Source organism: Stenella coeruleoalba (assembly GCF_951394435.1).
Source record: "Stenella coeruleoalba genome assembly, chromosome: 4".
Classification (NCBI taxonomy): domain Eukaryota; kingdom Metazoa; phylum Chordata; class Mammalia; order Artiodactyla; family Delphinidae; genus Stenella; species Stenella coeruleoalba.
The window spans coordinates 121,655,942-121,680,507 of NC_137149.1; the positions used below are offsets into that span (position 1 = coordinate 121,655,942).

General features: G+C 39.2%; 1 protein-coding gene across 1 annotated transcript in view; it reads left to right on the forward strand.

Moving 5' to 3' along the window:
• IQCM (IQ motif containing M) overlaps positions 1-24,566 on the forward strand; it is a gene marked incomplete at its 3' end in the record, with an annotated part of 457,722 nt that overhangs the window by 123,163 nt on the left and 309,993 nt on the right. Inside the window, exon 4 of the mRNA XM_079919840.1 lies at positions 650-917. Within this exon, the coding sequence (XP_079775966.1) occupies positions 650-917 (268 nt within the window). The remainder of the gene's footprint in view (positions 1-649; positions 918-24,566) is intronic.

Below are 24,566 nucleotides of genomic sequence, written 5' to 3' on the forward strand. Positions count from 1 at the left end.
TCTAAATCTTTTCTTGTGGGGAGGAGGAGAGCTGTAGCTCTATCTGTGGGCCAGAGAATTGCTAGACTAAAACAATTATAATTGTTTGGATAATTGCCTGTCAGAGACCTGGGACTGTATTATTTTTCTGTTGCTCAAAGTAGTCAAAATTAATAAGAAATTAAGTGATTGAAAGGATCTAAAATACATATTCAATTAGTAATATGCTTTTTTTGAGAATCTACCTCCATGTATGAGCAGTTATTTCTGGTTCAACAGAGAGTTTTGGGGGTGTTAGCATTTTTTTGACATTTGAAGATTCTCCAAAGATGGTTGAAAATAAATTCTTATATGTCTATTTGAAAACTTCTATTTTAAAATGGACTTTAAAGCTGTATTAGAAAATATCACATTTGAGGAAAAAATCACTATTTTAAAATTCATATATTTTTTAAGTTGAATGTAACCCTCATGCTTGTTAAGGGCTTTTGGAGAACTATAAAGGATAACATGTGCTTTATCTGATTATTGTTATGTGCTTTAAGTTAAGGTACTTTGTAAAATATATTTAGTGGATATAATTTTATTAATTTATTAACAAAATTGATTACATAATTTTTTATACAGTTAAAATTAAATTTTATTAAATTTATTTTTGTTTTGTTCATAGAATAAAGTTCCAGGTACTTCTATAAATGTCTTTAGAAATAAACATCAGAAACCGAAATGTAGGAAATTCATACCTTTGGAGATCAAAAAACAGGAAACACTTGATACGGTCCGAGAACTTCAGGCAGCATACAAAATGATTTGTTTTCTCAAAGACTGTTCCAAAAGTGGACATTCTGAGGAGGCTCCATCACGAACTTCTTTCAAGGAGCCACGCATTTTCAATGTAAAAAAAAAATACAAGGGGTCTATAGATCTAATTGTGAAAGGTAAGTTTTTGGTGGAGCAAAGACATTTAGCAAGCCAGCAGGCAAAACTGTTTGCTTATGGTGTGCTTGTAATGGAATTTCCTTGTTCAAACAAAATCCTACACTTTAAATGTTAGCAGTGAAAGGTAGGGAGGCATGATTAAAAGGGCTGCTAACCTCTGGGAGCCACCAGATATTGAGAAGAGGGCATCCTAATGGGAGAGAGGAATGCAGGGGAACGAAACCGGTTAGCCACTTCTTCCAACAGACACTGTTCCTAGAGCATGCAGAGGCTCATGGCTCTGGATTTTGTTGTTGAGCAGGGTAGGTAGGGTAGGCAAGCTATTTGTGAGTGTGTCCCCCCAAAACCCTAAAGGGATTTTTGGGAGCTATAGAGTTTCCTTTAAGACCAATTGTGATAAAGGTTTATTCTCTTTCAGGAGCTTGGTAAGGTGGAACCTGGAGGTCTATTTAGGCAAAGTTATACTGTTTTCTGAGACTAACTGGTTTTCCTGGCTGGAATGACCTCTTAAAGTACATTTCTAGTTATAAGCTTTCATAACTTCATCTGCATTTTCCCTCTTTTGTTATTGCTTATTATGTTATTCATTCATTTGAATTTTTTCATTCAGTGAGTGCCTGCTCTGTGCCAGGCAGTATGTTAGGAGTTGGAAAAACAAAGCTTAAAAGGCTCAGAGAGTAATGGTGGGGATAAATACTTGGGTAATTTCTTATCATATAGTGTGACAACTGCTGTACTAGAGTCAGTACAAAGCATTATGGAAGCACTGAGGAGTAACCAACCAGATGCCAGAATGAAACTTTCTCAGATGAGATCTCATTAGAAATGGGTTTTAAGGAGAAGTTTGTTAAAGGTAGGTGGTAACAGGAAAGGCCATATTGAACCATGGGAGAAAAATATTAAAGCTCTGAAGGACAAAAGAAAGTGATATGTTTTGGGAAAGGAGAGATACGGTAAGAAATGAAGTTGGGGAGAGGGGTGAGGCTAGGTTTTGATGTGAATATAATAGCAGACCTAGGAGTTGACCCTATGTGTAATGGAGAGCCAGTGATGATGGGGGTGAGGTATGACCGATTCTTTCTGTTTAGAAAAATAAAACTGGTGGTAGAGGCTGTGGAGAGAATGGTGCCAGAGAGATAAGAAAGGAAGCTGCCCAGGAAAGAGATGGTCCATGTAAAGGATGGCAGGGGCTTAAAGTAGGGCAGTAGTGAAGCATGAAGTGTGGAGGAGGGATGTTCCAGCAGCATTTCTCAAAGTGTAGTTTTCAGAACACTAGTCCTGAGTGATTCACCTTGACATAAGTGTTCTTGGTAAGGTGAGTTTGAAAAAATGCATTTACTTCTTGGAGATCCATATTGAGCATTAATATATTGAAAACTCTAAGAAATACTACAGAAAAGAAATCTGTTTAATGTTTTTTAACCTGGCTATCACCAATTTGTTTGACCAAAGAATTCCTAAAGAAAGATATTCAGGTTTCTAGACTGGAAAGCTCAACAGACATCATTAAGCTGAGTTAGGAATTCAGAAGGAGAAGCAGATTTAGGGCAGGTGAAGAAAGGGATGTAAAAGATAACAAATTCAGTTTTAGATCTATTAAGTAGACATGCATATGGAGATAGCCATTAGAAAGTTGGAAATGGAGGTCTGACACCTGAGAGAGAGATAGGTGAAGATTCAAGATTGATGTTGTGGGTCGCTGCTGAACTGAAACTGTGGGGTTCATGCATTTGTTCAACCAAATTTATTTACTAGGTGAGATATAGAGAGTTAAAAGATATGCTACTTGCCCTCAAGAAGTTGAAATTTGCTATATATAATTTGTGTGTGGTTGGATGAAGGAGGATAAATAGATGATTATAGTACAGTGTGACTGACTATAATAAAAACAAGCTCTACCTCTTTAAAAATCAATTGGAAAGATACCTGATTCAGATTTAGGAATAGGGATGGATTCCCAGGAGATTTAAAGTCTGGTAAATTGTGAAGGATGAATAAGCGTTAACTCAAGAAGGAAGAAAAGTCCTATCTAGTCAGAGCGTCTAGTGTCTACATGACAATGAATATCTGAGAAAGTAATTATAGTGTACTTGAGGGAACTGAAATAATTTTACATAACTGACTTAGGATTGGGGAGTAATTAGAGATGAGACTAGAAGAACATTGAATTTTAACCTAAAAGTAATCCAGATGTTTTAAAGAAAAGTTGCAGTGGTCACATTTGCATTTTAGAACATATACTGGCAGCAGAGATGAGGTATGATGAATTTTGGAGGCACAGAGACCAATGAGGAGACAGTAACTCCCACGAGAAAGGATGACTTGAATTAAGGCAGTGGCACTGGGGATAGAACTGAGGGGAGAGATTTTAGAAATATTTGAGAAGTAGAGTTATCTAGATTAGGTCAACAATAAGGTGGAACATAACAGAGAAGGGCTGTAGGATTCATTGGCTTAGTGGTACTGAGTGGCAGCATGGAAACATATAGCAAATTAAAGGGTTGGAGATGCTTCTTATGTATGCAATAAACTGGAATCTAAACCATGTATCTACTGAGCTTTGTAGCTCTAGGTGAAGAAGTTGGGAAACAGCATTATTAAAATATGTTGGTGGTTTGGGCTGCCTTTGGGAAGTTTTTATAAAAAAAAGAGATGAAGTAAGAAAAGTATTGGCTGGTTTGCAATCAGAAATGAAAGAGCATAGAGAGGTACCAAGTATTTGGGTCCTTGGTTTTGAGCAAATATCTACTAAGACTTAATCATTGTAGCAAAAATCAGATTAAGGGTATGTTTTTCCCAACCCAGCTCATTGTTTCAGATGACCTAAAGGCACTTACTGTTGAGAGACTAAGGCAGGGGGTAAAGAAGTGAGGATACAAAGGATATTTTAAAGCTATGTATAAAAAATGAACTTTGAATGTGGTTATTGGCATGTAGAATTGGAAGAAAATAGATTAAAACGTCTACCAAGTATTTTAGAAGATTTTGTTGCCAAAGAAACCATGAACCTTGATTTAATTGAATGTTCAAAAGTAAAATAACCTGGCTTTGTCTGGAAGTGGATTACAAAGGCTATACAGTCTCCAAGTAGGATAATAACAAGATGTGGCCAAGGTGCAAGGAAAAATCTTCCCAGAGTTGACCCGGGGCCAATAAAAAAGTGAACAAGGGAGTGCTGCTCAGAACAGAATCCTTGTCTACTCAGAGAATTTCCCCACCTGCAACGTAGGGGACTTCTCAGTGCCTCCCCAGCAGAATTCCATAACTTCTTTGGCCTAGTGATTGCTATGCATCTTCTCATTTCCCCTTTCACTAGTGGCGTTTTTACTGAGGTTATCCTATACCTGCTCCACTACTGGCTGTTGTGTGCTTTTGGAGAAAGGTGGAAATAATTTATGAATTTGGTGCACATTATTATTAGACCAGAAGGAGCCACATCTGGGCCTGATGGAAAAGACTACAAACAGCCAGAGATCCTGGGCTCTGAGCTGGATGTAGTGCCTTGGTGGAACTTTGGGTTGTCTCCTTTGTGTCGTGTCAGAGGATAAGAATGGATATTTGATGTCCAAAAGGGCAGACTGTGGCAGAGACTGGCTATATGCTCATCAAACTTACTATATCCTTTTCTTCCTGGGTACTTGGCTAAATTACATTTCTCATGTCCCTTGTAGTTAGGAGGAGCTATATGACTGAGATTTGGCTCAGTGGATTATAGCTGGAAGTGATGCACATCCATAAAAATGTCTTGTGCTCTCAACATGGCTCCCCACATTTTCAAGTATAAAGACTCTTTTTCAACACTGTTAAAAAACAATTGCAGTTTCACTCATGCGGGAGTGGTAAAAGTGCTTTTAATATCTGTTGCTTGAAAAACTTTTGTTCGGACATTGAGTAAATATACAAAACTTGGTGAGTGAGAAAAAATGGTCATGACTTGATCCCTCATGGAACTTGTAGTCTAACTGAAGAAACAGATATTAATTAAATCATCACTTATATACAGATTGAGAGTATAGGACATATGAATTGGACCTGGTCTGGTGGTCAGCAAAGGCTTCCTAGAGGAAGTGTCATTTGAGCTAAGATGTGAGAAATGAGAAAAAATTTCTTAGATGAGGAGTAATTCCTGCTTGGAGTTCTAGGCCATGGGAAAACTATTTGCAATGGCCCAAGTGAGGGAAGCACAGACGTGCTTTCAAAGAAGTGCAAAAAGAACAGATGTGCCTGCAGTTCTGAGAAGGAGCTGGAGAGGGGTCAGCTGCAGCTGTCTGAAAGGCAGAACCTTGTTGTCAGTGATGCTGTAGGACATGTGCAACAACTGGCTGTGGTGGGAGGAGGGAGCAAGCCTAATCTGCGGTTTTTGCCGATTTCCATAGTGTAAATACTCTCACATAGCCGATTTCAAGCTACCGATATGACATCACTGATCACTGGAGTTGGGAAGAGATGCTCAGTCTGCTCTCTGGAGCATTTTGGCAAACACCGTCCATACAGCTTGAGATCCTCTTGGCTCACTTCTTATTCCTTCCCCTGCTGTGGTGAGGTTCCTTCCAGGCTTCCCCAGCTCCTTCCTGGCTTGGGACACCCACAGGAATGGGCTCAGCTCTGACACATGAGCAGTCCAGTAAGGGAGGGTGAGGGCTGATGGATAATGTTTCCTCCTTTCTTCCCCTGGGCGGAAGGGTCTCAGTTACATTCTATAAAGCTTCTCAGAAGGTCCCAAATAGTTAAGCAGCCAGTCTCTTGTGGTGGTGGTCAACTCAAAAAGGATTCTTACATTATTTCTCACTTCTTTCTTGTTTTATTTTTTTCCCTCATTGTTCATTCCTGTTCCGGAAGCTCAAGTCCTTAAAATACTCCCTTGAAAATATTTTGGTGGCAAGTTGTCAGTACTTGCTGAAAGATTGGGGGTGGAGTGTGAGGGAAAGGAAGATCAAGGAAGGGTGATTCTTCACCCTTTAGGCCTGATGAACTGGAAGATAAGAATTGCCATTTCCTGAGATTGGGGAGAGAGAGATAGAGAGATGCAGTTTTGGAATAGGCAGAAACCCAGAGTTGAGATTTAGACACATTATGTTGAGGTTCTTTTTATCAATACATATATAAATGAAAATGTCTAATAGGTAGTCTGTTATGTAGGTGTGGGCATATAGAAAAGGTTGGAGTCATTAACGTAGAGATCAATGTCCAATAGAAATATGTTCAATAGAAATGAGAGCTACAAAAGTTGTAACTGAAAATTTCCTAGTGGCCACATAAAAAGTAAAAAAAAAAGGCAGGTAAAATTAATTTTAATAATAGATTTATTTAACCTAATATATCTAAAATATTATTTTAATAATTAGTATAAAAATTATTAAGGAGATATTTTACATTATTTTCATCTTAAGTTTCCAAAATCCAGTGTATATTGTAGAAATTGGACTAGCCACATTTCAAATGCTCAATAGCTACAGTTGATGAGTGGCTACTCTATCGGACAGCAGAGGTATAGATTTTATTGACAATCACAGACTTAGATTAGATCATCTAAGAAGTAAATGTAGGTAGAGAAAAAAATCCAAGGACTAAGTCCTTGGGGGATTCTAATATTTAGGGAATAAGAAGAGGAGTACTCAGCAAAGGAAGTGGAAAAGAGCAGCTAGGAGGGAAATCAGGAAAGTGTGAAATATGTTACTCATGTTTCAATCAAGGAGGAGGAAGGCCTTAGGAGGAGCAAAGAAAGCTCATCCATTGTCAGAGGAAGGCAGGGTCATGGGCACAGACACAGGCCTTTTGGTAGATTAGGTGGTGTGGTTGCTTCTATTTTTCAGTGAATTTAGAAGTGAGGTCTTCACTTGAGGATGGGATGGGAAGTATTGGAGTTCTGAGGTGTGAGGAGAAGGGTGAGATAAACAAAATCTGGGAAAGAGTGAAAGTTAATGGACTATGAAAAGATAGTTTGCTGTGAAAAATAAAATCCACCCCCCCACCCTTTTTTAAGAGAAAAGAGAAATGATTGGGAAGTGTCAATAAAGATCAAGGAAGAAGTTGACTTTATCCTTAGAGTAGGGAAAGGGTGTAACCCCTTGAGAGTTGCTGAAGAAGCTATGCCCTTAGGAAAATAAGAACCAGAAGATGGTGGAACATACAGAGACATAGCTAGAGTGTCAATTTAGCTGATGAAAGACCTGATGTTTCTTAGGGCACAGTGAAGGGTTTTGGGGGTGATTCAAGGAAGGAGGAAATATTGAGGGTCTGTGGAGATTAAGGTAAACAGCAAAGAGAGTGAGAAGACTAGTTCTCAGGGTCTCTTAGAAAAGGTGAGTAATCCCATCTTAATGATGGTCTGTCTCCGGGACCAAATCCCAGCACCGTCTCCCCTAAGAAGCTTGGGGGCCCCTGCCTGGCCCCCGCCTGCGCACAGCATCCTCAGTGGCCCTTCATCGTAGCGGCCCTGCCTGACTGGACCACACCGGCTCTGAGTACCTCTGGGTGTCTGGGGCGCTTGCAGGGAGAGGGGCTCGCCACCCGACACCAACACCCAACAAGTGCAATTAATGCGACCTAGGCCTCGGTCCTTCCAGAAGTTGCCGGGGTTCCACTCCTGGAGTCCTGGAAAGACTGCAGGAAGCCGTCCGGTCGCATGTAGCTCCTCTTAAATGTAGAACAATGACCAAGCGCCATAACCACTGTGCCGCCTAGGTCACCAGCCAGGCCGGAAAGGTGGCGGGGCTTTTCTTTTGGGGGGTTGTTCTCTTTAGTAGTTTGTAATCACGAGGCCAAGGTTTTGGGGGGTGGGGCGTGGGAGAAAGGAGTGAAGGATTGATTAGGAGCACAAGGAGGACAGTGGTCCTCCTGACAATCCTATTATAGGCTCTGTTGAAGTCAGAGACATTTTACTAGGAAAGTTTGCATGTGTCCCACCAGACAGCTGTGAAGGGCTGATCTCAGAGTTTATATTTAAATTAAAATTGCAATTCATTTCTCCAGGTTCTTATCTCAAAAAGTGTATATTAAGTCTGTAACTTGGATCTATTTTTTAAACATATTTCCAATATTCACTTCAGTGTGAATGATCTAAGATATGCATGATCTAAGATATCAGTCACATTAATTCCAGAACTTGATTAAAGTTTGTGAGATTAGAAAGAAAAGTGAGTCCTGTGTGTGGGGTATATGTGCCTTTTGCTCATGCTGCATTGACAAATTTGGTTGCGTTACCTTCGAAAAGCTGAACATCTTAGGTGAGGACAGGACAAACATTCCTTGAATTTAATCCAAGGATATCAACTTTAAAAATACAATGTAACAATTATAATATCAAATATCTTTAGTAAATATGTACCCTGTGCTTGCATGTAATACATGCCCATATTTTTCTTAGTAGAGCAAAATAAAAAAATATGAAATGATTTGCTTTCTGAGTATATAGCTATTCTACAGTGCTGCTTAACCAGTTTCTATTTTCATGCTGCCAGCGACTTATGGGTCTTGATAATTAGAAATCACATGTAAAACTCAATTTTTTTTAATATACATTAAATATTAGTTTATAGTTACCATATATTATATAGTATTCATCTACGTATGCATTCCCTTGGGAACAAAAAAATACGTAGGTCTAATTTGAGTTGTTTAAATTTGAAAACAGATTTTAGTTAATCTCAATAAGATGTCGTGATATTCAGGTCAAGCAAATATATTTAGGGGATATTGGATTGTTCCTTAGCCAATTTGGAAAGGAGTATGTGTGTGTGTTCCAAATCACAAATCTATTCCTTTAAATATAAAATGAAGGCATAATGAATTTTAACAATGCTTTATGATAAAGAATGTTCATGCTTTAAGATTAACAGTGTTTATAAAGTCTTTTATTTTATATTTTGATGACTTTACGTATACTAGGATATTAACAAATATATTAATACTATTTTTTTACTCATTCTCACAAAATTATTTGGAGGAACTTAAGACCAGCTTCCATAACAATTTATAAGAAACGTGGAAGCTAGAGATTTTTTTTTAATGAAGTGGAAAAGAAAATTGAATTAGATATTACAAAATAATTTGATTTTTGAAGATTTGAAACATATTTATCTTCCTCCATGTATGAAAACAGACTATAATTGAGGGATTTCTAAATGAGGGAATAAATTTGGGATAATGTCTTTAGAGATCATCATACAGAATTTTGCAAGTGCTTCTCTGCTTCTCTTAGTTTCTTTCTGCTTTAGATACCTGTTTCTTCCCATTTCTTGTCAGGAATTTTCTTTTGCTTGTCTATAGTATTGAAGAAAGAACCTCAACAGAATTCTTAAAATTAGCAACTGAAAAGAATTATATATCCGAGCAGCCAATGTCTTGAACATAGTCCGTTCTAATTTATGCTTTTTCTCTTTTTGTACTGACCTTGTGAACTCTGAAATAGAAAGATGCAGGATGGAGACTCAAAGTAAGACAGGAGACCCTGTGCCTCTGTATAACGTGGTTTACCACACTGAAGTAGCCACAAAGTTCATAACTTTTAATAAATTAATAGCATCTTAAATATGAAAATTATTAAAACATTATAAAGGATTTAGAGACCATAGAAAGGCATTCTTTTTACCATCTACCTTCTACTAATTCTCTTACTAGCCCCGAGGACAGCTTACAGAGAACAGAAATCTTAGACTAGATTAGTGACTTACAGAGATTTTCTGATGAAGCACATTTGTTCCATGCTTTGCATTGGACAAGGAACACAGGCAGAGAAGAGTTAGGAGGCTAGTGACATACCTTCCAGTGGGCAAGGGTCCTTCCTAGGTCATTTGTGCATAAGCTTATGTACAAGTAAATAATACCAACTTCTCTGAGGAGGTAAACTGAGAGCAAGTTGCTTCCTAGAAATGGTTTCCTGTTTGTAGGGAAAACCTTCTTCACTGGACATTTGTTATTTTGGGTCGGCCACTCAGTGTCTTTTAACCTGACCTCTGGTAGCAACACTCTGATTTGACTTTGGAGAAATGCCCTCCCACTATGAGTTTGTGCAATTTGAGCAGGGCTGTCACCCTACCCCCTAGCTCCAGGGTTGGCATGTGATTCAGGCACAGTCAGTGAGAAGAGTTCATTCTCCTGGCCACAGCGATGGGTGGAGTGATTGGGTTTAAACCAGCAAGGATGTTGTGAGCTCAGAGGTACCAGAGAACACAACAGGGAATTCCAGTCTAAAATCAACATGGGAGAGTGAGCTGAATGATGCAGAGAAATCAAGTGCTGATGACATTGTTGGAGCCTCTAGCCCAAGCTTTGCTGAAGACAAATGTTACCTGGATTTTTCAGTTTGTATGAATTTGTGAATTTTCCTCTTTTGAGAAAGCAGCATAGTTTAGTGGCTCCCTGGAACGTAGGAATTCAATGCCCTAGATTCAAATCCCAGCTTTCTCACTCATTTGTTTCTTCTATTTCTTTAACCTAACTTGGTTTTCTGGTGGTTTTCAGTGGTTGTCTGATGGAAGCACCTTCCTCATCTAGTCATTGTTGAAAAAATTACACTTAAAGTGTGTGTAGTAGGCTGAATAATGACCACCCAAAGATATCAGATCCTAATTCCTAAAACCAGTAACTGTTACCTTCTTTGGGAAAAGTGTCTTTGCAGATACGATTAGATTGAAGATCTTAAATTAAAGAGATTAGCTAGATTATTTTAGTGGGCCCTAAATGCCATCACAAGTATCTTTATAAGAGAAAGCCAGATGGAGATTACAGACACACAGAAGAGGAGACACAGTGTAACCATGGAGGCAGGGTTGGAATGATATGTCCACAAGCCAAGGATTGTGGGCAGCCACCAGAAGCTGGAAGAGGCAGGAACAGATTTATCTATAGAGCCTCTGAGGTGCACAGCCCTGCTGGCACCTTGATTTTGGACTTCTGGCCTCCAAAACTGAGAGAGAATAAACTTCCGTCATTTTAAGCCACCCAGTTTTGGGTAATTTGTTACGATGGGCATAGAAAACTAATATAGTGTACTTACAAAACGAGGTTTCAATTCTAGACGTCACTTAATTTTTTTGTTATAATGAGTACCGAAGTGTGATCAATGGGCTAATTGTTTCGACTTGCATTTCCTCATTCATGTATTTATTCAGCAGCTCTATTAAGCTCCTACTTGAGCCAGGTGCTGTGTACCATGGGCCCTACTCTCATGGAACTTTCAGTTTAGCAGCAGTGAATTACCCTTTCTCTCTTTTAAAAAATATAGATATTGTAGGGGTTTTTTTGTTTTGTTGTTGTTGTTGTTTTGTTTTTTCTGGTGATGGGAGTGGATAACCAGGGTTATAATAAGGAACACTGCCCTTTCCCTTCTGAGTTTGGAGCCAACTGAATTGAGGAATAAGACCCAAGAACTGGGCAGATGGAGATTGAAACGTTCATTTTGTTACAGAGAAAGCTGATGAGAGAATTTGGCTCTGGGTAAGTAGCCCGGTAGCTTGTTAATGCTCTCCTAGAATGAAACTCACCTTCCCAGTCGTAGGCAGTATTTGCCAGCAGCAACCTCCCACTCCTGCCCTCTGCACAAAGCAGCACATGTCCTCCTCTAACTCAGCCTTGCAGTGCAGAGGAGAGTTTACTTGCTGCCTCCATGCTGGCAGGCTGGAGAAACACCAAAGGGACTAGTCAGAGTGAGGAAGCGGGCTGGTGAGTCAGGCCTTCTACTCACCAACCAAAGCCTTGAACTATTCTTTCTAGCGGTACCCTCATGTCTCTTGTATAACTGAGCTAAGAGAAAGAATAAATGTATCTGTGCTCCTCAACGAAACAAATTCCTAGCATCAGAGGTCACTATGTTACTAACTACTTGTGGGATTTGCCTAGAGTCTGAGGTTTACATACCTTTTGGAGGGTTTGGAAAAGGAACGGCCATGAAGTGGGTTTTAAGGTAATGAAATCTTTTACTGAGTGGCATGTAATTTCCTCCTAGCAATGCTAGGCACTTTGGGACATTAAGAAAAGTGTAAACCATGGAACATTTCCTTCCTCTCAATGTATTATACGTTGTAGCCAAGGGACCCACAATTATTTCTGTTCTACTTTGTGGAAGTGGGTCAAACCCAATCCCTAACACTTGTATTACTTTAACATTTTTCAGGCACATATCTGATCATCACATCCTAATTGGTAAATCAAGCAAAGTTAACTTTAAACATCGAGGCTGAATTTCTTATTAGAATCTTAGTTGTCTTTCTGAGATCATACCTTTCTGAGATGGATATATGTTTATATAAAAGAAATCAGCAGAGGCTAACTTAAATGACTTCCCTTTTTACTAATTTTGAAATGGAGTTATTTTTCTTTGCTGTCCACATAAGCTAAAGAATCTTGTTAAGATCATAATCACATTTCCCGTAAGAAGAAAACTCTTTTGTCATTTTGAGCCTACATTATTAATGTGTTCCCCTAACTTGTCCCCCTGCCTCTGATGTAAACCTGACTTAATCTTTAAACAAAGTTATGCCAGAGTGATTTTTTTTGTGTGTGTAAAATGAAAATCCTACACTCTTTTTTTCTAAAATCCCTCAATGCTTCCCCGGAGCCTAGAGGATAGAGGAAGTGAAGTTATGTATTTTATGCATCCCAACTATAAATATTTTTAAAAACTTGATCAACCATGGTAGAAGAAAGAGTGAATTATCTTTCTATTCTTTGTACGGAAAATATGAAATTTTTGTTGCATGAAGAAGTAACCAAACACTATATAGCCAAAAAAGTAGGAAAAAGAGTATTATAGATAGATAGGTATATCTGGTAGTTAGTTAACAAAGATATTGTTATTTTTCTGGATTTTGAAATGTTGTGATTATTTGTTAGTTTTTTAGAATTTGTCATTTGTGTTGATAACCACAAAAAACCCCCTTCTTTAATTCTAGCATTCACATTCACACCTCGTTTTGTGTTTCTGCTTTGACAGACACTTCCTTTAGTTAGGCCCCACAGTTTTATGTTTCAGTCCCCAGAATATCTGACTTCACCACCGATGGAGAGGCAAAGTTAGAAGCAGAACGACTGGAGGCTGTGGCTGTAAAACAGAAGCAGTGAGATGGTGGCTTGGATTAGGGTGATGGCAAGTATGTAGGATTTGGGTTTGTCTTGAAGGTAGAACCTTCAGCAGGATTTGCTGGTGAGTTGGTTATTGCATGTTATTGGAGAGACAGAGAAGAATCAAAGATGAGCAATTCATCAGCAAATCCTATGGAAGTTTCTACCTTCAAATCAAATCCCCAAAATGCTTTTGCTCCAAGTCACTGAGGATGGAGATGCCATTTACCAAGATGGGGGAATCTATGGGAGGAACAGATTTGATTCTTATCAGAGGTTCAGTCCTGTACTGTCTGAGATGTCTGTTAAATATCTAGGTGGAGATATTGAATAGAAAGGTGGTTGTCTGGGTTTGGAGTTCCTGGCAGAGGACTAGACTCAGATGTCATTTTGTGATACCTCAGCTTACAGTTAGTGTTTAATGCCCAGAGGCTCTATGATATGCCATGGGAGTGAGTTAGAGGAGTCCAAGGACTAAGCTGTGGAGTATTTAGAGGTCACAGAAATGAGGAGAAACTAGCAATGATGCCTAAGGAAGGAGCATTAAGTGAGGAGCAAAAAAGAAAACCCCAAAACAGGACAGAGATGTGCTGGAAACTGGGTGAAAAGGGTGTTTCTAGGAGGAGGGAGTGTTTGATCAACTGTGTTGAATTATGCTTATAGATGAAATAAGGCAAGGACTGAAAATTGACATTGAACTTAGCAATGACCTCAATATCTGCTGTTTTAACAGAGAGGTCAGTTACAAAGAATGGGTGAAGAGAAATTAGACAACAAGTAGAAGAACGACTTCAAGAAGTTGTAGAGGAGAACACAGAAATTGGGTGCCTGCTGTGGAGGTGAGATCAAGAGACAGTAGGTCTTTTGTTTTCTGATGTGGGCAATCAAGAGAAGAGAGGAAAATCACTAAGAGGGGAAGGAGAGGGGAGAATAGCCAAAGCAATGTCCTTGAGAAAGCGAGCGGGTGAGAGCTGTTGTACAAGAAGAGGGGTTGCCTTTAGATTGGAATGTGGATGATTTTCACCTGCAGTAATGAGAGGGCACACAAAGTGTATGGATACAGATGCTCTCAGGAGGGCAGCTTTGGCAGTCTCTTTTGATTGCTTTTGTTTTCCCAGTGAAATTGAAAGCAAGGACATCAGCTCCAAGTAAGGTCAGGGGGCAGTGCTGGAAGTTTGAAGAGTGAGTAGAAAATATGAGCTAGAGAGGGGAGAGTGAATGGACTAAGGAGTTGTACTGTGATTACTGGGTAACATTCAGATCCACTTGGGTTCTTATTAATGAATGTGAAATGAGACCAATCATGTTTTTGTTTCTCCCATCACATCAATTATTCAGGGTACAAATACCACAGAATAGGTGTAGACTTAGATTCAACTAGGGTTTTGTGTTTTCTCAAATGAGGATGACAGAATGCGGCGGGCAGGGGTGATGGAGTTGGGAGTCTATGAGAGAGAGTGGTCATAAAGATTGACTTTGGAATTTAAGCTGGCTTAAGATATGAAGGTGGTGAGGGAGAGTGAAGAGGTGGTGGTATCAATGAATTACACGTCCTGGTAGGGGTCAAAAATTGTTGGTGATGGGGAATAAATAGAATGTGGGGATTAGAGAGTAGGCAGCTTCAAATTGACTCATCAAGGAGCAGTGACTGGTACTGAAGAGGATTAAGGTATGAATATGAACACGAAAGGCTCCTTGAGGACAGACAATAGTTTCTTTTGGTTTTTATAACCCATATGTCAGCCTGACAGACATTCAATAAATGTTTCTGAATGAATTCAGAGAAAAAGTTGACTATCAGAATGGAGGGAAGGTGACGAAAGTAGGTCACTCTGAGTCAGTGTTTTAATCAGCAACTGCATTTGTCCTCATGCATTTGTGGAGTGCACAGGACAAAAGACCCAAGCAGGTAAAGGGAACTTATTTTAATTTTCAGACTTTGCTAAATGCAAAAATGAGAACATAAACTACAGTGGGGCTTCATAACTGAAATCCCCCAGGAACTGAGGTCTCTCATGTAGCTTCTCCTGGTGGGACTGCTTTCCTCTGCCTTTCCTCATAGATGGGTCTCTTCTCATCTTACACACAGACCAACATGGGCACCTCAATCCTAAGTCAGTGTGAACTTTTGATTTCCCTCCACACATCTAACTCACTTTCTTAGTGCTCATGATTCTGGAAGAGGGACATGATGGGCCTAGGTTGGGTTAGGTGATCCCAAAGCCACAGTCAGGACAGGAGTGATGGTGATAAGGTACCATTATGGCCACTTAGGCCCAACCTCACAGCAGAGTCTATAAACGAGAGTGGTTTGGGGGAAGGGGGTTGCATGGGACAGGCAAACCCAAACAAGTCAACTTTTTGTGAGGGCAGGGATCAGGCAGAAAAAAGCAAGACATGTTGAATTAAGCAAACATATTCTTGTATTTATAAGAACATATGCTTTAGCTAAAATAATCCTCTTATCAACTAGTTGATATTGCTAATTTTGCTAGCTACCATTACTATTAGCAAGCCTTGGCCACCCAATGTCTTCATAAACTTCTTTCCTCTAATGAGGCTGCTTATTTGTACCTTGACCTACTCAGTTGATTTATACCAGAACATACCAAGATAAGTTATTTTTCAGGTCAAATAACTTTTTTAAATTGACGTATAATTGATTTACAATGTTGTGTTAGTTCCAGGTATATAGCACAGTGATTCAGTTTTATATATATATATATATATACACACATATGTATATATATATGTATATATATTCGTTTTCAGATTCTTTTCCCTTATAGGTTATTAAAAATACTGAATATAGTTCCTTGTGCTATACAATAGGCCCTCAGGTTAAATAAGTTTTAAAATACAATACCCTTCTTCATAGCTCTCTACTACAGAGGTACTGATTAAGCCGGCATCGTAAGGATACCTTGGGCAGTAGCTTCATGATGTATCAAGTCTTCCAGGATGAGGGGAAAGTGTCCTTATTACCATTTTAGAGGAGCATTAGGTACTCCTCCTATTTGTAGCTCCAATAACATCTATCAGGTTGCTTGCCTGTGTACTGATCTGGATTCCCTGCTAGAAAGTAAGCCTTTAGAGGGCAGGGATCATATGTGTCTTGTTTGTATCTTTATCCACAGTGCCTAAGCAGCAGAATGATGGGCTCATTTAGCCTGAAAGATATTCTATAAATATTTGTTGAATAGTGCAGCAAAGGAGGTGTGAGTGTAAGCATGTGTGTAAATTACTAACCAGGTTTAAGCAAGCCTGGTGGTTCTTCGAACTATTCCATGTAATATTGAGTGGATACTTCTGTTATAAGGTTCTGATCTCCCATGTTACAGCTTAAGGAGACCGTGTGTGTGTGTACATGTGTGTGAAGTGTGATAGTTACTGTACAGGATAAAGAGACGATCCTAATCACCATCTGGCGTAAAACAGCTGTTGCCTGGGCTATTCAGTGCCCAAGGCAGTTATTCATTTCTCTGGCCTGCATGGATACTTCCAAAATGATTCTGTCACAGCATGTGTATTCTGGCATTCCCTCTGAACACTGGTAAACCTGGAGCCAAGGATCTATTACTGCCTGAAGTGTGGAATGTGTGACATTGATCATCCCCTCCCTGAGCTGGCACTGCTCTGAAGCAGCCTAGGAACTAGGGAAATGAGCCCACTGCCAATCCATCTGGTTTTGATCCCATCGCACTTAATGAGTCAAAACATTTTTTTTAGAGATGCTTTATTTTTTTAAGTATTCCAGAAGCCAATGAGTACTCTGACTATAGTCAGGAAAGTGTTTCATGTAGTCACTGTAGAGACATTCATGAAGACACATAAAGTGTTATCACGTGTTTAATAGGTGCTCACAAGTACTTCCTATGTATGGAGTTGATGGCAGTTTCTACTGAAGTTTTTGATTTCCAGCTACACTAAATCCTAAGTGTGACCTTTAAGTAGTATTCAAAAATAGACTCAGATACCTGGTTGTAGTTCTGTAAATAAATGACCTTTGATTTTTTATTTCTCAGTGAACGTTTGGAAATCTCTATATATCTCTACAAGCTGATTTTAAGAAACTAAAAATGCTTCCACTGTTGTTCTACTGGAAGCTAATTAATGGAGACTAAGACAGAGGGGCTACGGAATGTCATATATTGAGCATCTGCTAATTATTAGGCACTATGTTAAGCCATGCATTATCAAGTCTTGAAAGATAGGCAGATCGTTAGTTGCGTTCCACAGATAAGAAAACTCTGGCTCAGAGAGAGACCTGCTCCAGCTGCTGGCACCTATTGGCAGAACCAGGATTTGAGGTCTTTCTGACTAAGGCTTGCAAACTCCTTCCACTCATGTGCTGGGCTACATCCTCTTTCTTGGTGGCATTAGGAGCAGTCCAGGGTGCTTGGAGGACTGAGGGTCTCTCAGGTGCTCTAGTGGTGTGGAAATGGTTCTAAATCTTTTCCTTAATTCTTGTCTGCCTTGAGCAAGTCACTTTTCTCAGTTTGCCTCATAAAACTCATCTCATCCTTGCTGCTTTAGAAAACTATTTTATTTTTATGAAGAGCTATGATCTTGCAGAAGAAAGGTGACATTTAATGTGCCCAACCTCATTCTTAGATAGTAATGAAAATGACACCTTTGTCATTTACATCCTGCAGCAATTGAATGCTTTTCCAGTTCTTCCAAAGATGGTTCCAAGTGGCAGTGTTGTTTTTAGTAAGTCCTCACAGAGGCATCCTGTGGATGAAAAGGAAGAATGCCAGGGAGTGGTGGCAGTCAGGTAATTCAGCCCTGATTGCTTGTGTGGATCTGTAGTCAAGTGTTCGACTACTGGCTGCTGCTTTCGAGTTCCTGTCTGACCAAAGCCACAAAGACCTGTTTCATTTCAGAAATTGCCCCAGAAAAGAAATGACATCTGAGGCGTCTATCGTGCTATGGATTGGAGAGCTCAAGAACTCCCGGGAAATGAACATATAGTTGTTGATAGTAAAAATGAAAATACAGCTAGTGTTACACAGATATTTTAAAGGTTAGAATGTTAGCTTTCAGATGAACTTCAGCAGTTGCTTTCTTTTCTTTTTATTGTGAAAATGGTGACCGTTCTACATACCCAGAGAATCATTTCTAACAATACCACACTCGTTAATGGGAGAGTGTTGGTTTTCTTGAGTGGGAAGAGCAGCAGGAGTATGGGGAAGAATGGACTGTTTCTGGAAAAGAGGTGAGGGCATGATTACTTTGCTGGGCCAGTAATAATCAACTGCTCCAAAATGGCCATAAAAGTATTCTTGGTGTTCCTAGACAGTTTCCAAAATAAAATTATGTGAGTAGTTAGAATTTAGCAATGACACTGTGTGTTTACAATTTTAGGATCCAGTGCTAGAATTACCAAGACCTTGGGTTTATACTGCCCAAGACTTTCTTTGCCTGGCTTTTATATGAAACCTTTCTAAAATTTGTACATAGTGCTTTTGCCTTGTTTAATGGAAAAAAATCGCTGGAACCCCAACTTTTTCAAAACTGCCTTTTGCAACTGATTTTATTTATTTACAGTTCTATTACACTTAGAAAAAGATTTATGGCATCAGCAGTAAAATCAAAAGAGTGTGTGACTTTTCTCTCATTTATTTCCTACAGAAATTTTAATCATCCAGATCTCCAGATTTGGGTCTCTTACCCTTGAAAAAGGAATGTTTTTCAAGTGTTGATTTTCACTGTAACTAGAGGTTTTACTCCTATTGAGGTTGGCCTTCAAGTTTTATTTTCTTGAACCTGGAGTGAATTTCACATCTTCCTAGATTTGTTCCTGTGTCTGCAGCCCTGATATAAACGTCCCATCCATGAGGGGAATATTTGCACTCCGTAAAGAAGCAGCTTCTGTGGCTGGAGAGGGTGGGTAACAAGAAGACCTTGAATTTGTGCGTCCATACTGTGAACATAGTCCAGAATGATGGTCTGTGCGTGGAGGATAATGGGAGTCTGATAAGCGTGTCACACTTAATAAACTCTCTGCATCTTCTTGGGAAAGAATCTGAGATATAGAAGTGAAAATCAAAAATCAAGGTCTGGTTCTCTTACTGCATGATCTGGCCAAATTATTTAACACATTGGATCCTCAGTTTCCTATTTTGTTAAATGGTGTTGATAAAAATAACTGCTGACTACATTGCTGCAAGGACCAAGTGAGATTTCTGTGTGAAAACATAATGTAAACTAGAAAATAGCAGGCACATTATTAATGACTCGAAAGACTCATGAGAACATATATGCTGATACAGAAAAGCTGTGGTTGTCTATCGGTGTAAGCAGTTACAAAGTGCTTTTGCAAAAAGAAAATTTATCTGGAAATATGAGTGGGTTGACTGTGTTGCCTCCCATCTTTTACTTCCCCTCAGTCAGCAGATCATATTCCAACTTGACACCGGGTAGGGAATCTAAAGCTTGGTATGATACATTTGCCTGGTGGTTATCTGAAAACTAATGTTCTAGTTTTATGTAAATGTGTTCAAGTTACATTGGTGCCCAAGTGTATCATTTGGTTTTAAAGTTTCGTGTATCATGTGCTTTTAAGGAGTTAATAAAACCTTAACTACTTAATAAACTGCTAGGGAACAACTGTGACAAGTGTTGGCATCAAATATACTGGGGAATAAAGTTTTCAGCAGAAGTGTCTTAATTAGGAGTGAGGCCAGGTTCCATTCTCTGTTTCACCTTGGTTTCTGCTTCTGGTCAGCTTTATAGCCTAGAGTTTCGTGATTGGCTGCACATGAGTTAGATTCCTGTTCTGTGTGGTGGTTAATACCGTTGGCAAGTCTGTGTAGATAAACAACAGAAAGAGTGCCAAATCCATTTGAGGACAAACAGCAGGTCGTGGTTTGGCAAGCATCCTTGGTCCTTTCATGTAGACTTAGTTTTAGGCATGGGAAAAATATGACTCCTGATGCAAAGTGAAAAAATATGTCAAGGTGTTTGAGATATTTTGCCTAAAACAAGTAATGGTATGAAATTTGTTTCATTTGTTGAGGAAAGCTAAGAGCTGGTAAGAAAACAAAGAAAGAAAGAATCATTTACAAATAGCTGTTTACCTCACTTGAAAACAATAATCAGGAATTTGCATTTCTTTAAAGCCTTTCTGTTGGTTATAATATCCCTACCCCTATTTCTCAAAAGACAATTATCACATAAAATGGCTTATAATAGAAGTGTTATTGCTTTCCTGGCGTTCAGCATGTAAGATTTTTATTGGTATACTTGTCCTTTTTTTTCTAAGCACCTGCAATTATATTTACATTCTGACAAAATATGGTAGAGGTGGCACATAAATCTCCAAGTTTCTGTCTACGATCCTAAGCAATTTTAGTCCTTTCAGCTCTGCCTATTTTCTCTAACAATTTCAAGTGCAGTTAAGGCACAGAAGTATCATTTTGTAAAGCTTCCACAAAGACAGTGTATTTTGGGTTTTGGTGCTAGATAACATCACAGTTATGTGCTTTATAATTAGTTTGGCAGATCTAGAATTAGCTCAGAATCAGAACCTCAGCAGTGAGGCTGTAAGAGCTTAGCTTTGAATGTGGGAAAAATTTTGACTTTCTGTGTGAGGAAAGAAGGGGCTGAGGTGCTGGCATTTGTCTTCAGTAGTGCTGAGTGGTTGGTAGGATGGGCTGTTGATGGTAGTACAGTGAATTAGCTGACGGATGACAATTTGTGAGAACCAGGAAGAAGGAAGATCACAAACGCCACACAAATTCTCTTCCTGGTTCTAGATTAAAATATAAGACCCTTTATTCTACTAAGAATAGGTAATGCACTTACCTTAGATCGCTACTAAGAAAAAGTAATGAAATATTATATATGAGATACCCTAATTTTACATTCATCCAACAATCGTGCATTCACTAAGCATCTTCACAGGACCTGTGATGGGTATGGGGTTTCCTCCTATTCACAAGCTAAAAATTTAGCCTGCCACAGTTTCATGGATGCCGGCTGACTGCAGACACAGAATCAGGACCTGTCAGAGACAAGGACTTCCTTACGGCATAGCATGCAGGCTGAGCTTCGTGTTCATGTCAGTTTCCCTCACCCCCAAGTCCCCTGGGGCCACATGGAGGGGCTCAGGTGAATGCTGTGCATGTGGGTTTGTGTTATGGCTCAAAGTATAAGTTTGGGGAATCTATGGCTTTCAAAGAAAATATGCTCTTTTTCCCAGGGGGAGGTATTACCTCACTCCTCAAGGTTGCCTGCTGTGAACACAACCCTGGGAAACAATCTGGGTAAAGAGCAGAGAACAGCCAGAACCTGCCATTCTTGGCATCCAGTATGATTGATTGTCAGGGGTGCTCAGAACCCACGGTGGACTGCCTCTTCCAACACTAAGGAACTCAAGACAATTATCTTCCAAACCATATGTGTGTGTTGTAACATGCATAAACTCTATGCACAGGTATTTGTAGTTTCAAAGCATTATTATTCCCTCTTTTGAGCAAATGAGGAATTTGAGGCCCATTGTGTTTAAATAAGAAGCTAAAATCACAAATAAATGGCACAGCAGGCATAGTCTAATGTTACCATTAGCTGTTTTGCATTACTGCTAAAGGATTGTCAGGCTATGATGGCATGGTGTTGTAGTGAGGACTTTTCCATTATTTTATATACTACCATGTACGTTTCAGGAAATGAGGTCTCCTTTTTCTCATCTGTTCCTGCATTTTGATTCTGTTGGTCTAGTGTGTTCCTACATCTTTTCCTCTCCTTAGCTTAGATAAATCTGTTTATTTCTAAAGGCCCATAGCTTTCACAAAGTTGTAGGAAATAGGGTCAAAACAATGAAATTGCCTGTTATAGAACTGCAGAGCTGTAGAGAGAAAATGTACATCAGACACAACTTAGTCTAACTACCCCACCTCCATTTTATGAATAAGAAAGCAGAGGTCCAGAAAGTCTCAGTGAATTGCCACCCAAGGTTAAAGGTCTTATTAGTGGTAAAGAGAACACCAAACCCAAGTTTTTCTGTATATAAAATTCATTGTTTTTGTCACTGCACTACATTGCATTCTGAAAGAAAAAGAATCCAAGGATATTGGCAGAAATTAGTACCTTCTGATTATGTGTTCCAAATTCTGTTTAGTAACAATAGTATTTCTGTTTTTCATATATAGGATAAACAATCTAGGTATTGAAATGAGAACAGAATTATAATTCCTTTAAATCATGGGCTACAAACTTAAATCCCCTTCTAAGACCAGCAGATAACAGAAAAATAGGCAGTGTGGTCAATGGGAGGAATGACGACAGCAAACGAGAGAAGGCACACCCGTCAGACACCCTGCTTCAACATTTCTTGAGTATCATATGTCCCCCAGATCTATGTCTGCCTCTGGACTTGGCCCTCCAGCTGCCATTTTGCAATACGCATAGGCTTTCAGAGCTAAATAGAATATTAGTTGTCAGCTGCTGTCACCCATCATTATGCTGAAAGAGAAGCAAAGGAGATGCAGTGACTTGCTCAAGTCAGTAAAGCTAGTTTGTTATACCAGTTGTGGCTAGAACCGAATTTCCAAACTCCTCGTCCTGTGTCCTTTCTACTTCATCTTGAAACAGTTTGAAAAAAAAGAATATTCAATTTTGTATGAAAAAGCAATGGGCAAATCAGTTTTGACATGTAGTAACACAACTTGTGGATAACCTCTGTGCACATGAGAAGAAAGTGTAATCTGCTGTTTTCGGATGGAATGTCATAAATATCGGTTAAATCTATCTGGTCTATTGTGTCATTTAAAGCTTGTGTTTCCTTATTATTTTCTGTCTGGATGATCTGTTCATTGGTATGTGAAGTGTTAAAGTCTCCCACTATTATTGTGATACTGTCCATTTTCTTGTTTATAGCTGTTAGCTTTTGCCTTATGTATTCAGGTGCTGCTATGTTGGGTGCATATATATTTATAATTATTATATCTTCTTCTTGGACTGATCCCTTGATCATTATGTAGTGTCCTTCCTTGTCTCTTATAACATTCTTTATTTTAAAGTCTATTTTATGTGATATGAGAATTGCTACTCCAGCTTTCTTTTTTTTTTTTTTTAACATCTTTACTGGTGTATAGTTGATTTACAATGGTGTGTTAGTTTCTGCTTTATAACAAAGTGAATCAGCTATATATATACATATATCCCCATATCTCCTCCTTCTTGTGTCTCCCTCCCATCCTCCCTATCCCACCCCTCTAGGGGGTCACAGAACACTGAGCCGATCTCCTTGGGCTATGCGGTTGCTTCCCACTAGCTATCTGTTTTACATTTGGTAGTATATATAAGTTCATGCCGCTCTCTCATTTCATCCCAGCTTACCTTCCCCCTCCCCGTGTCCTCTAGTCCATTCTCTGCATCTGCGTCTTTATTCCTGTCCTGCCCCTAGGTTCTTCATAACCGGTTTTTTTTTAGATTCCATATATATGTGTTTAGCATATGGTATTTCTTTTTCACTTTCTGACTTAGTTCACTCTGTATGACAGACTCTGGGTCCATCCATGTCAATACAAATAACTCAATTTCATTTCTTTTTATGACTGAGTAATATTCCATTGTATATACGTGCCACATCTTTTTTATCCATTTATCTGTCGATGGACACTTAGGTTGCTTCCACATCCTGGCTATTGTAAATAGAACTGCAACGAACATTGTGGTACATGACTTTTTTTTTTTTGCGGTACGCGGGCCTCTCACTGTTGTGGCCTCTCCTGTTGCGGAGCACAGGCTCTGGACGCACAGGCTCGGCGGCCATGGCTCACAGGCCCAGCCGCTCCGCAGCATGTGGGATCTTCCCGGACCGGGGCACGAACCCGTGTCCCCTGCATCGGCAGGCGGACTGTCAACCACTGCGCCACCAGGGAAGCCCGTACATGACTTTTTGAATTATGGTTTTCTCAGGGTATATGCTCAGTAGTGGGATTTCCAGCTTTCTTTTCTTTTCCATTTGTATGGAATATGTTTTTCCATCCCCTCATTTTCAGTCTGTATGTGTCCCTAGGTCTGAAGTGGTTCTCTTGTAGACAACATATATACGGGTCTTCTTTATATATCCATACGGTGAGCCTGTGTGTTTTGGTTGGAGCATTTAATCCATTCACATTTAAGGTGATTATCGATATGTATGTTCCTATTACCATTTTCTTAATTGTTTTGGGTTTGTTTTTGTAAGTCCTTTTCTTGTGTTTCCCATTTAGATAAGTTCTTTTAGTATTTGTTGTAGAGCTGGTTTTGTGGTGCTGAATTCTCTCAGCTTTTGCTGTCTGTAAAGCTTTTGATTTCTCCATCGAATCTGAAGGAGATCCTTGCCAGCTAGAGTAATCTTGGTTGTAGGTTTTACCCTTTCATCACTTTAAATATATCATGCCAGTCCCTTCTGGCTTGTAGAGTTTCTGCTGAGAAATCAGCTGTTAACCTTATGGGAGTTCCCTTGTATGTATTTTGTCATTTTTCCCTTGTTGCTTTTAATAATTTTTCTTTGTCTTTAATTTTTGTCAATTTGGTTACTATGTGTCTTGGTGTGTTTCTTCTTGGGTTTATCCTGTCTGGGACTCTTTGTGCTT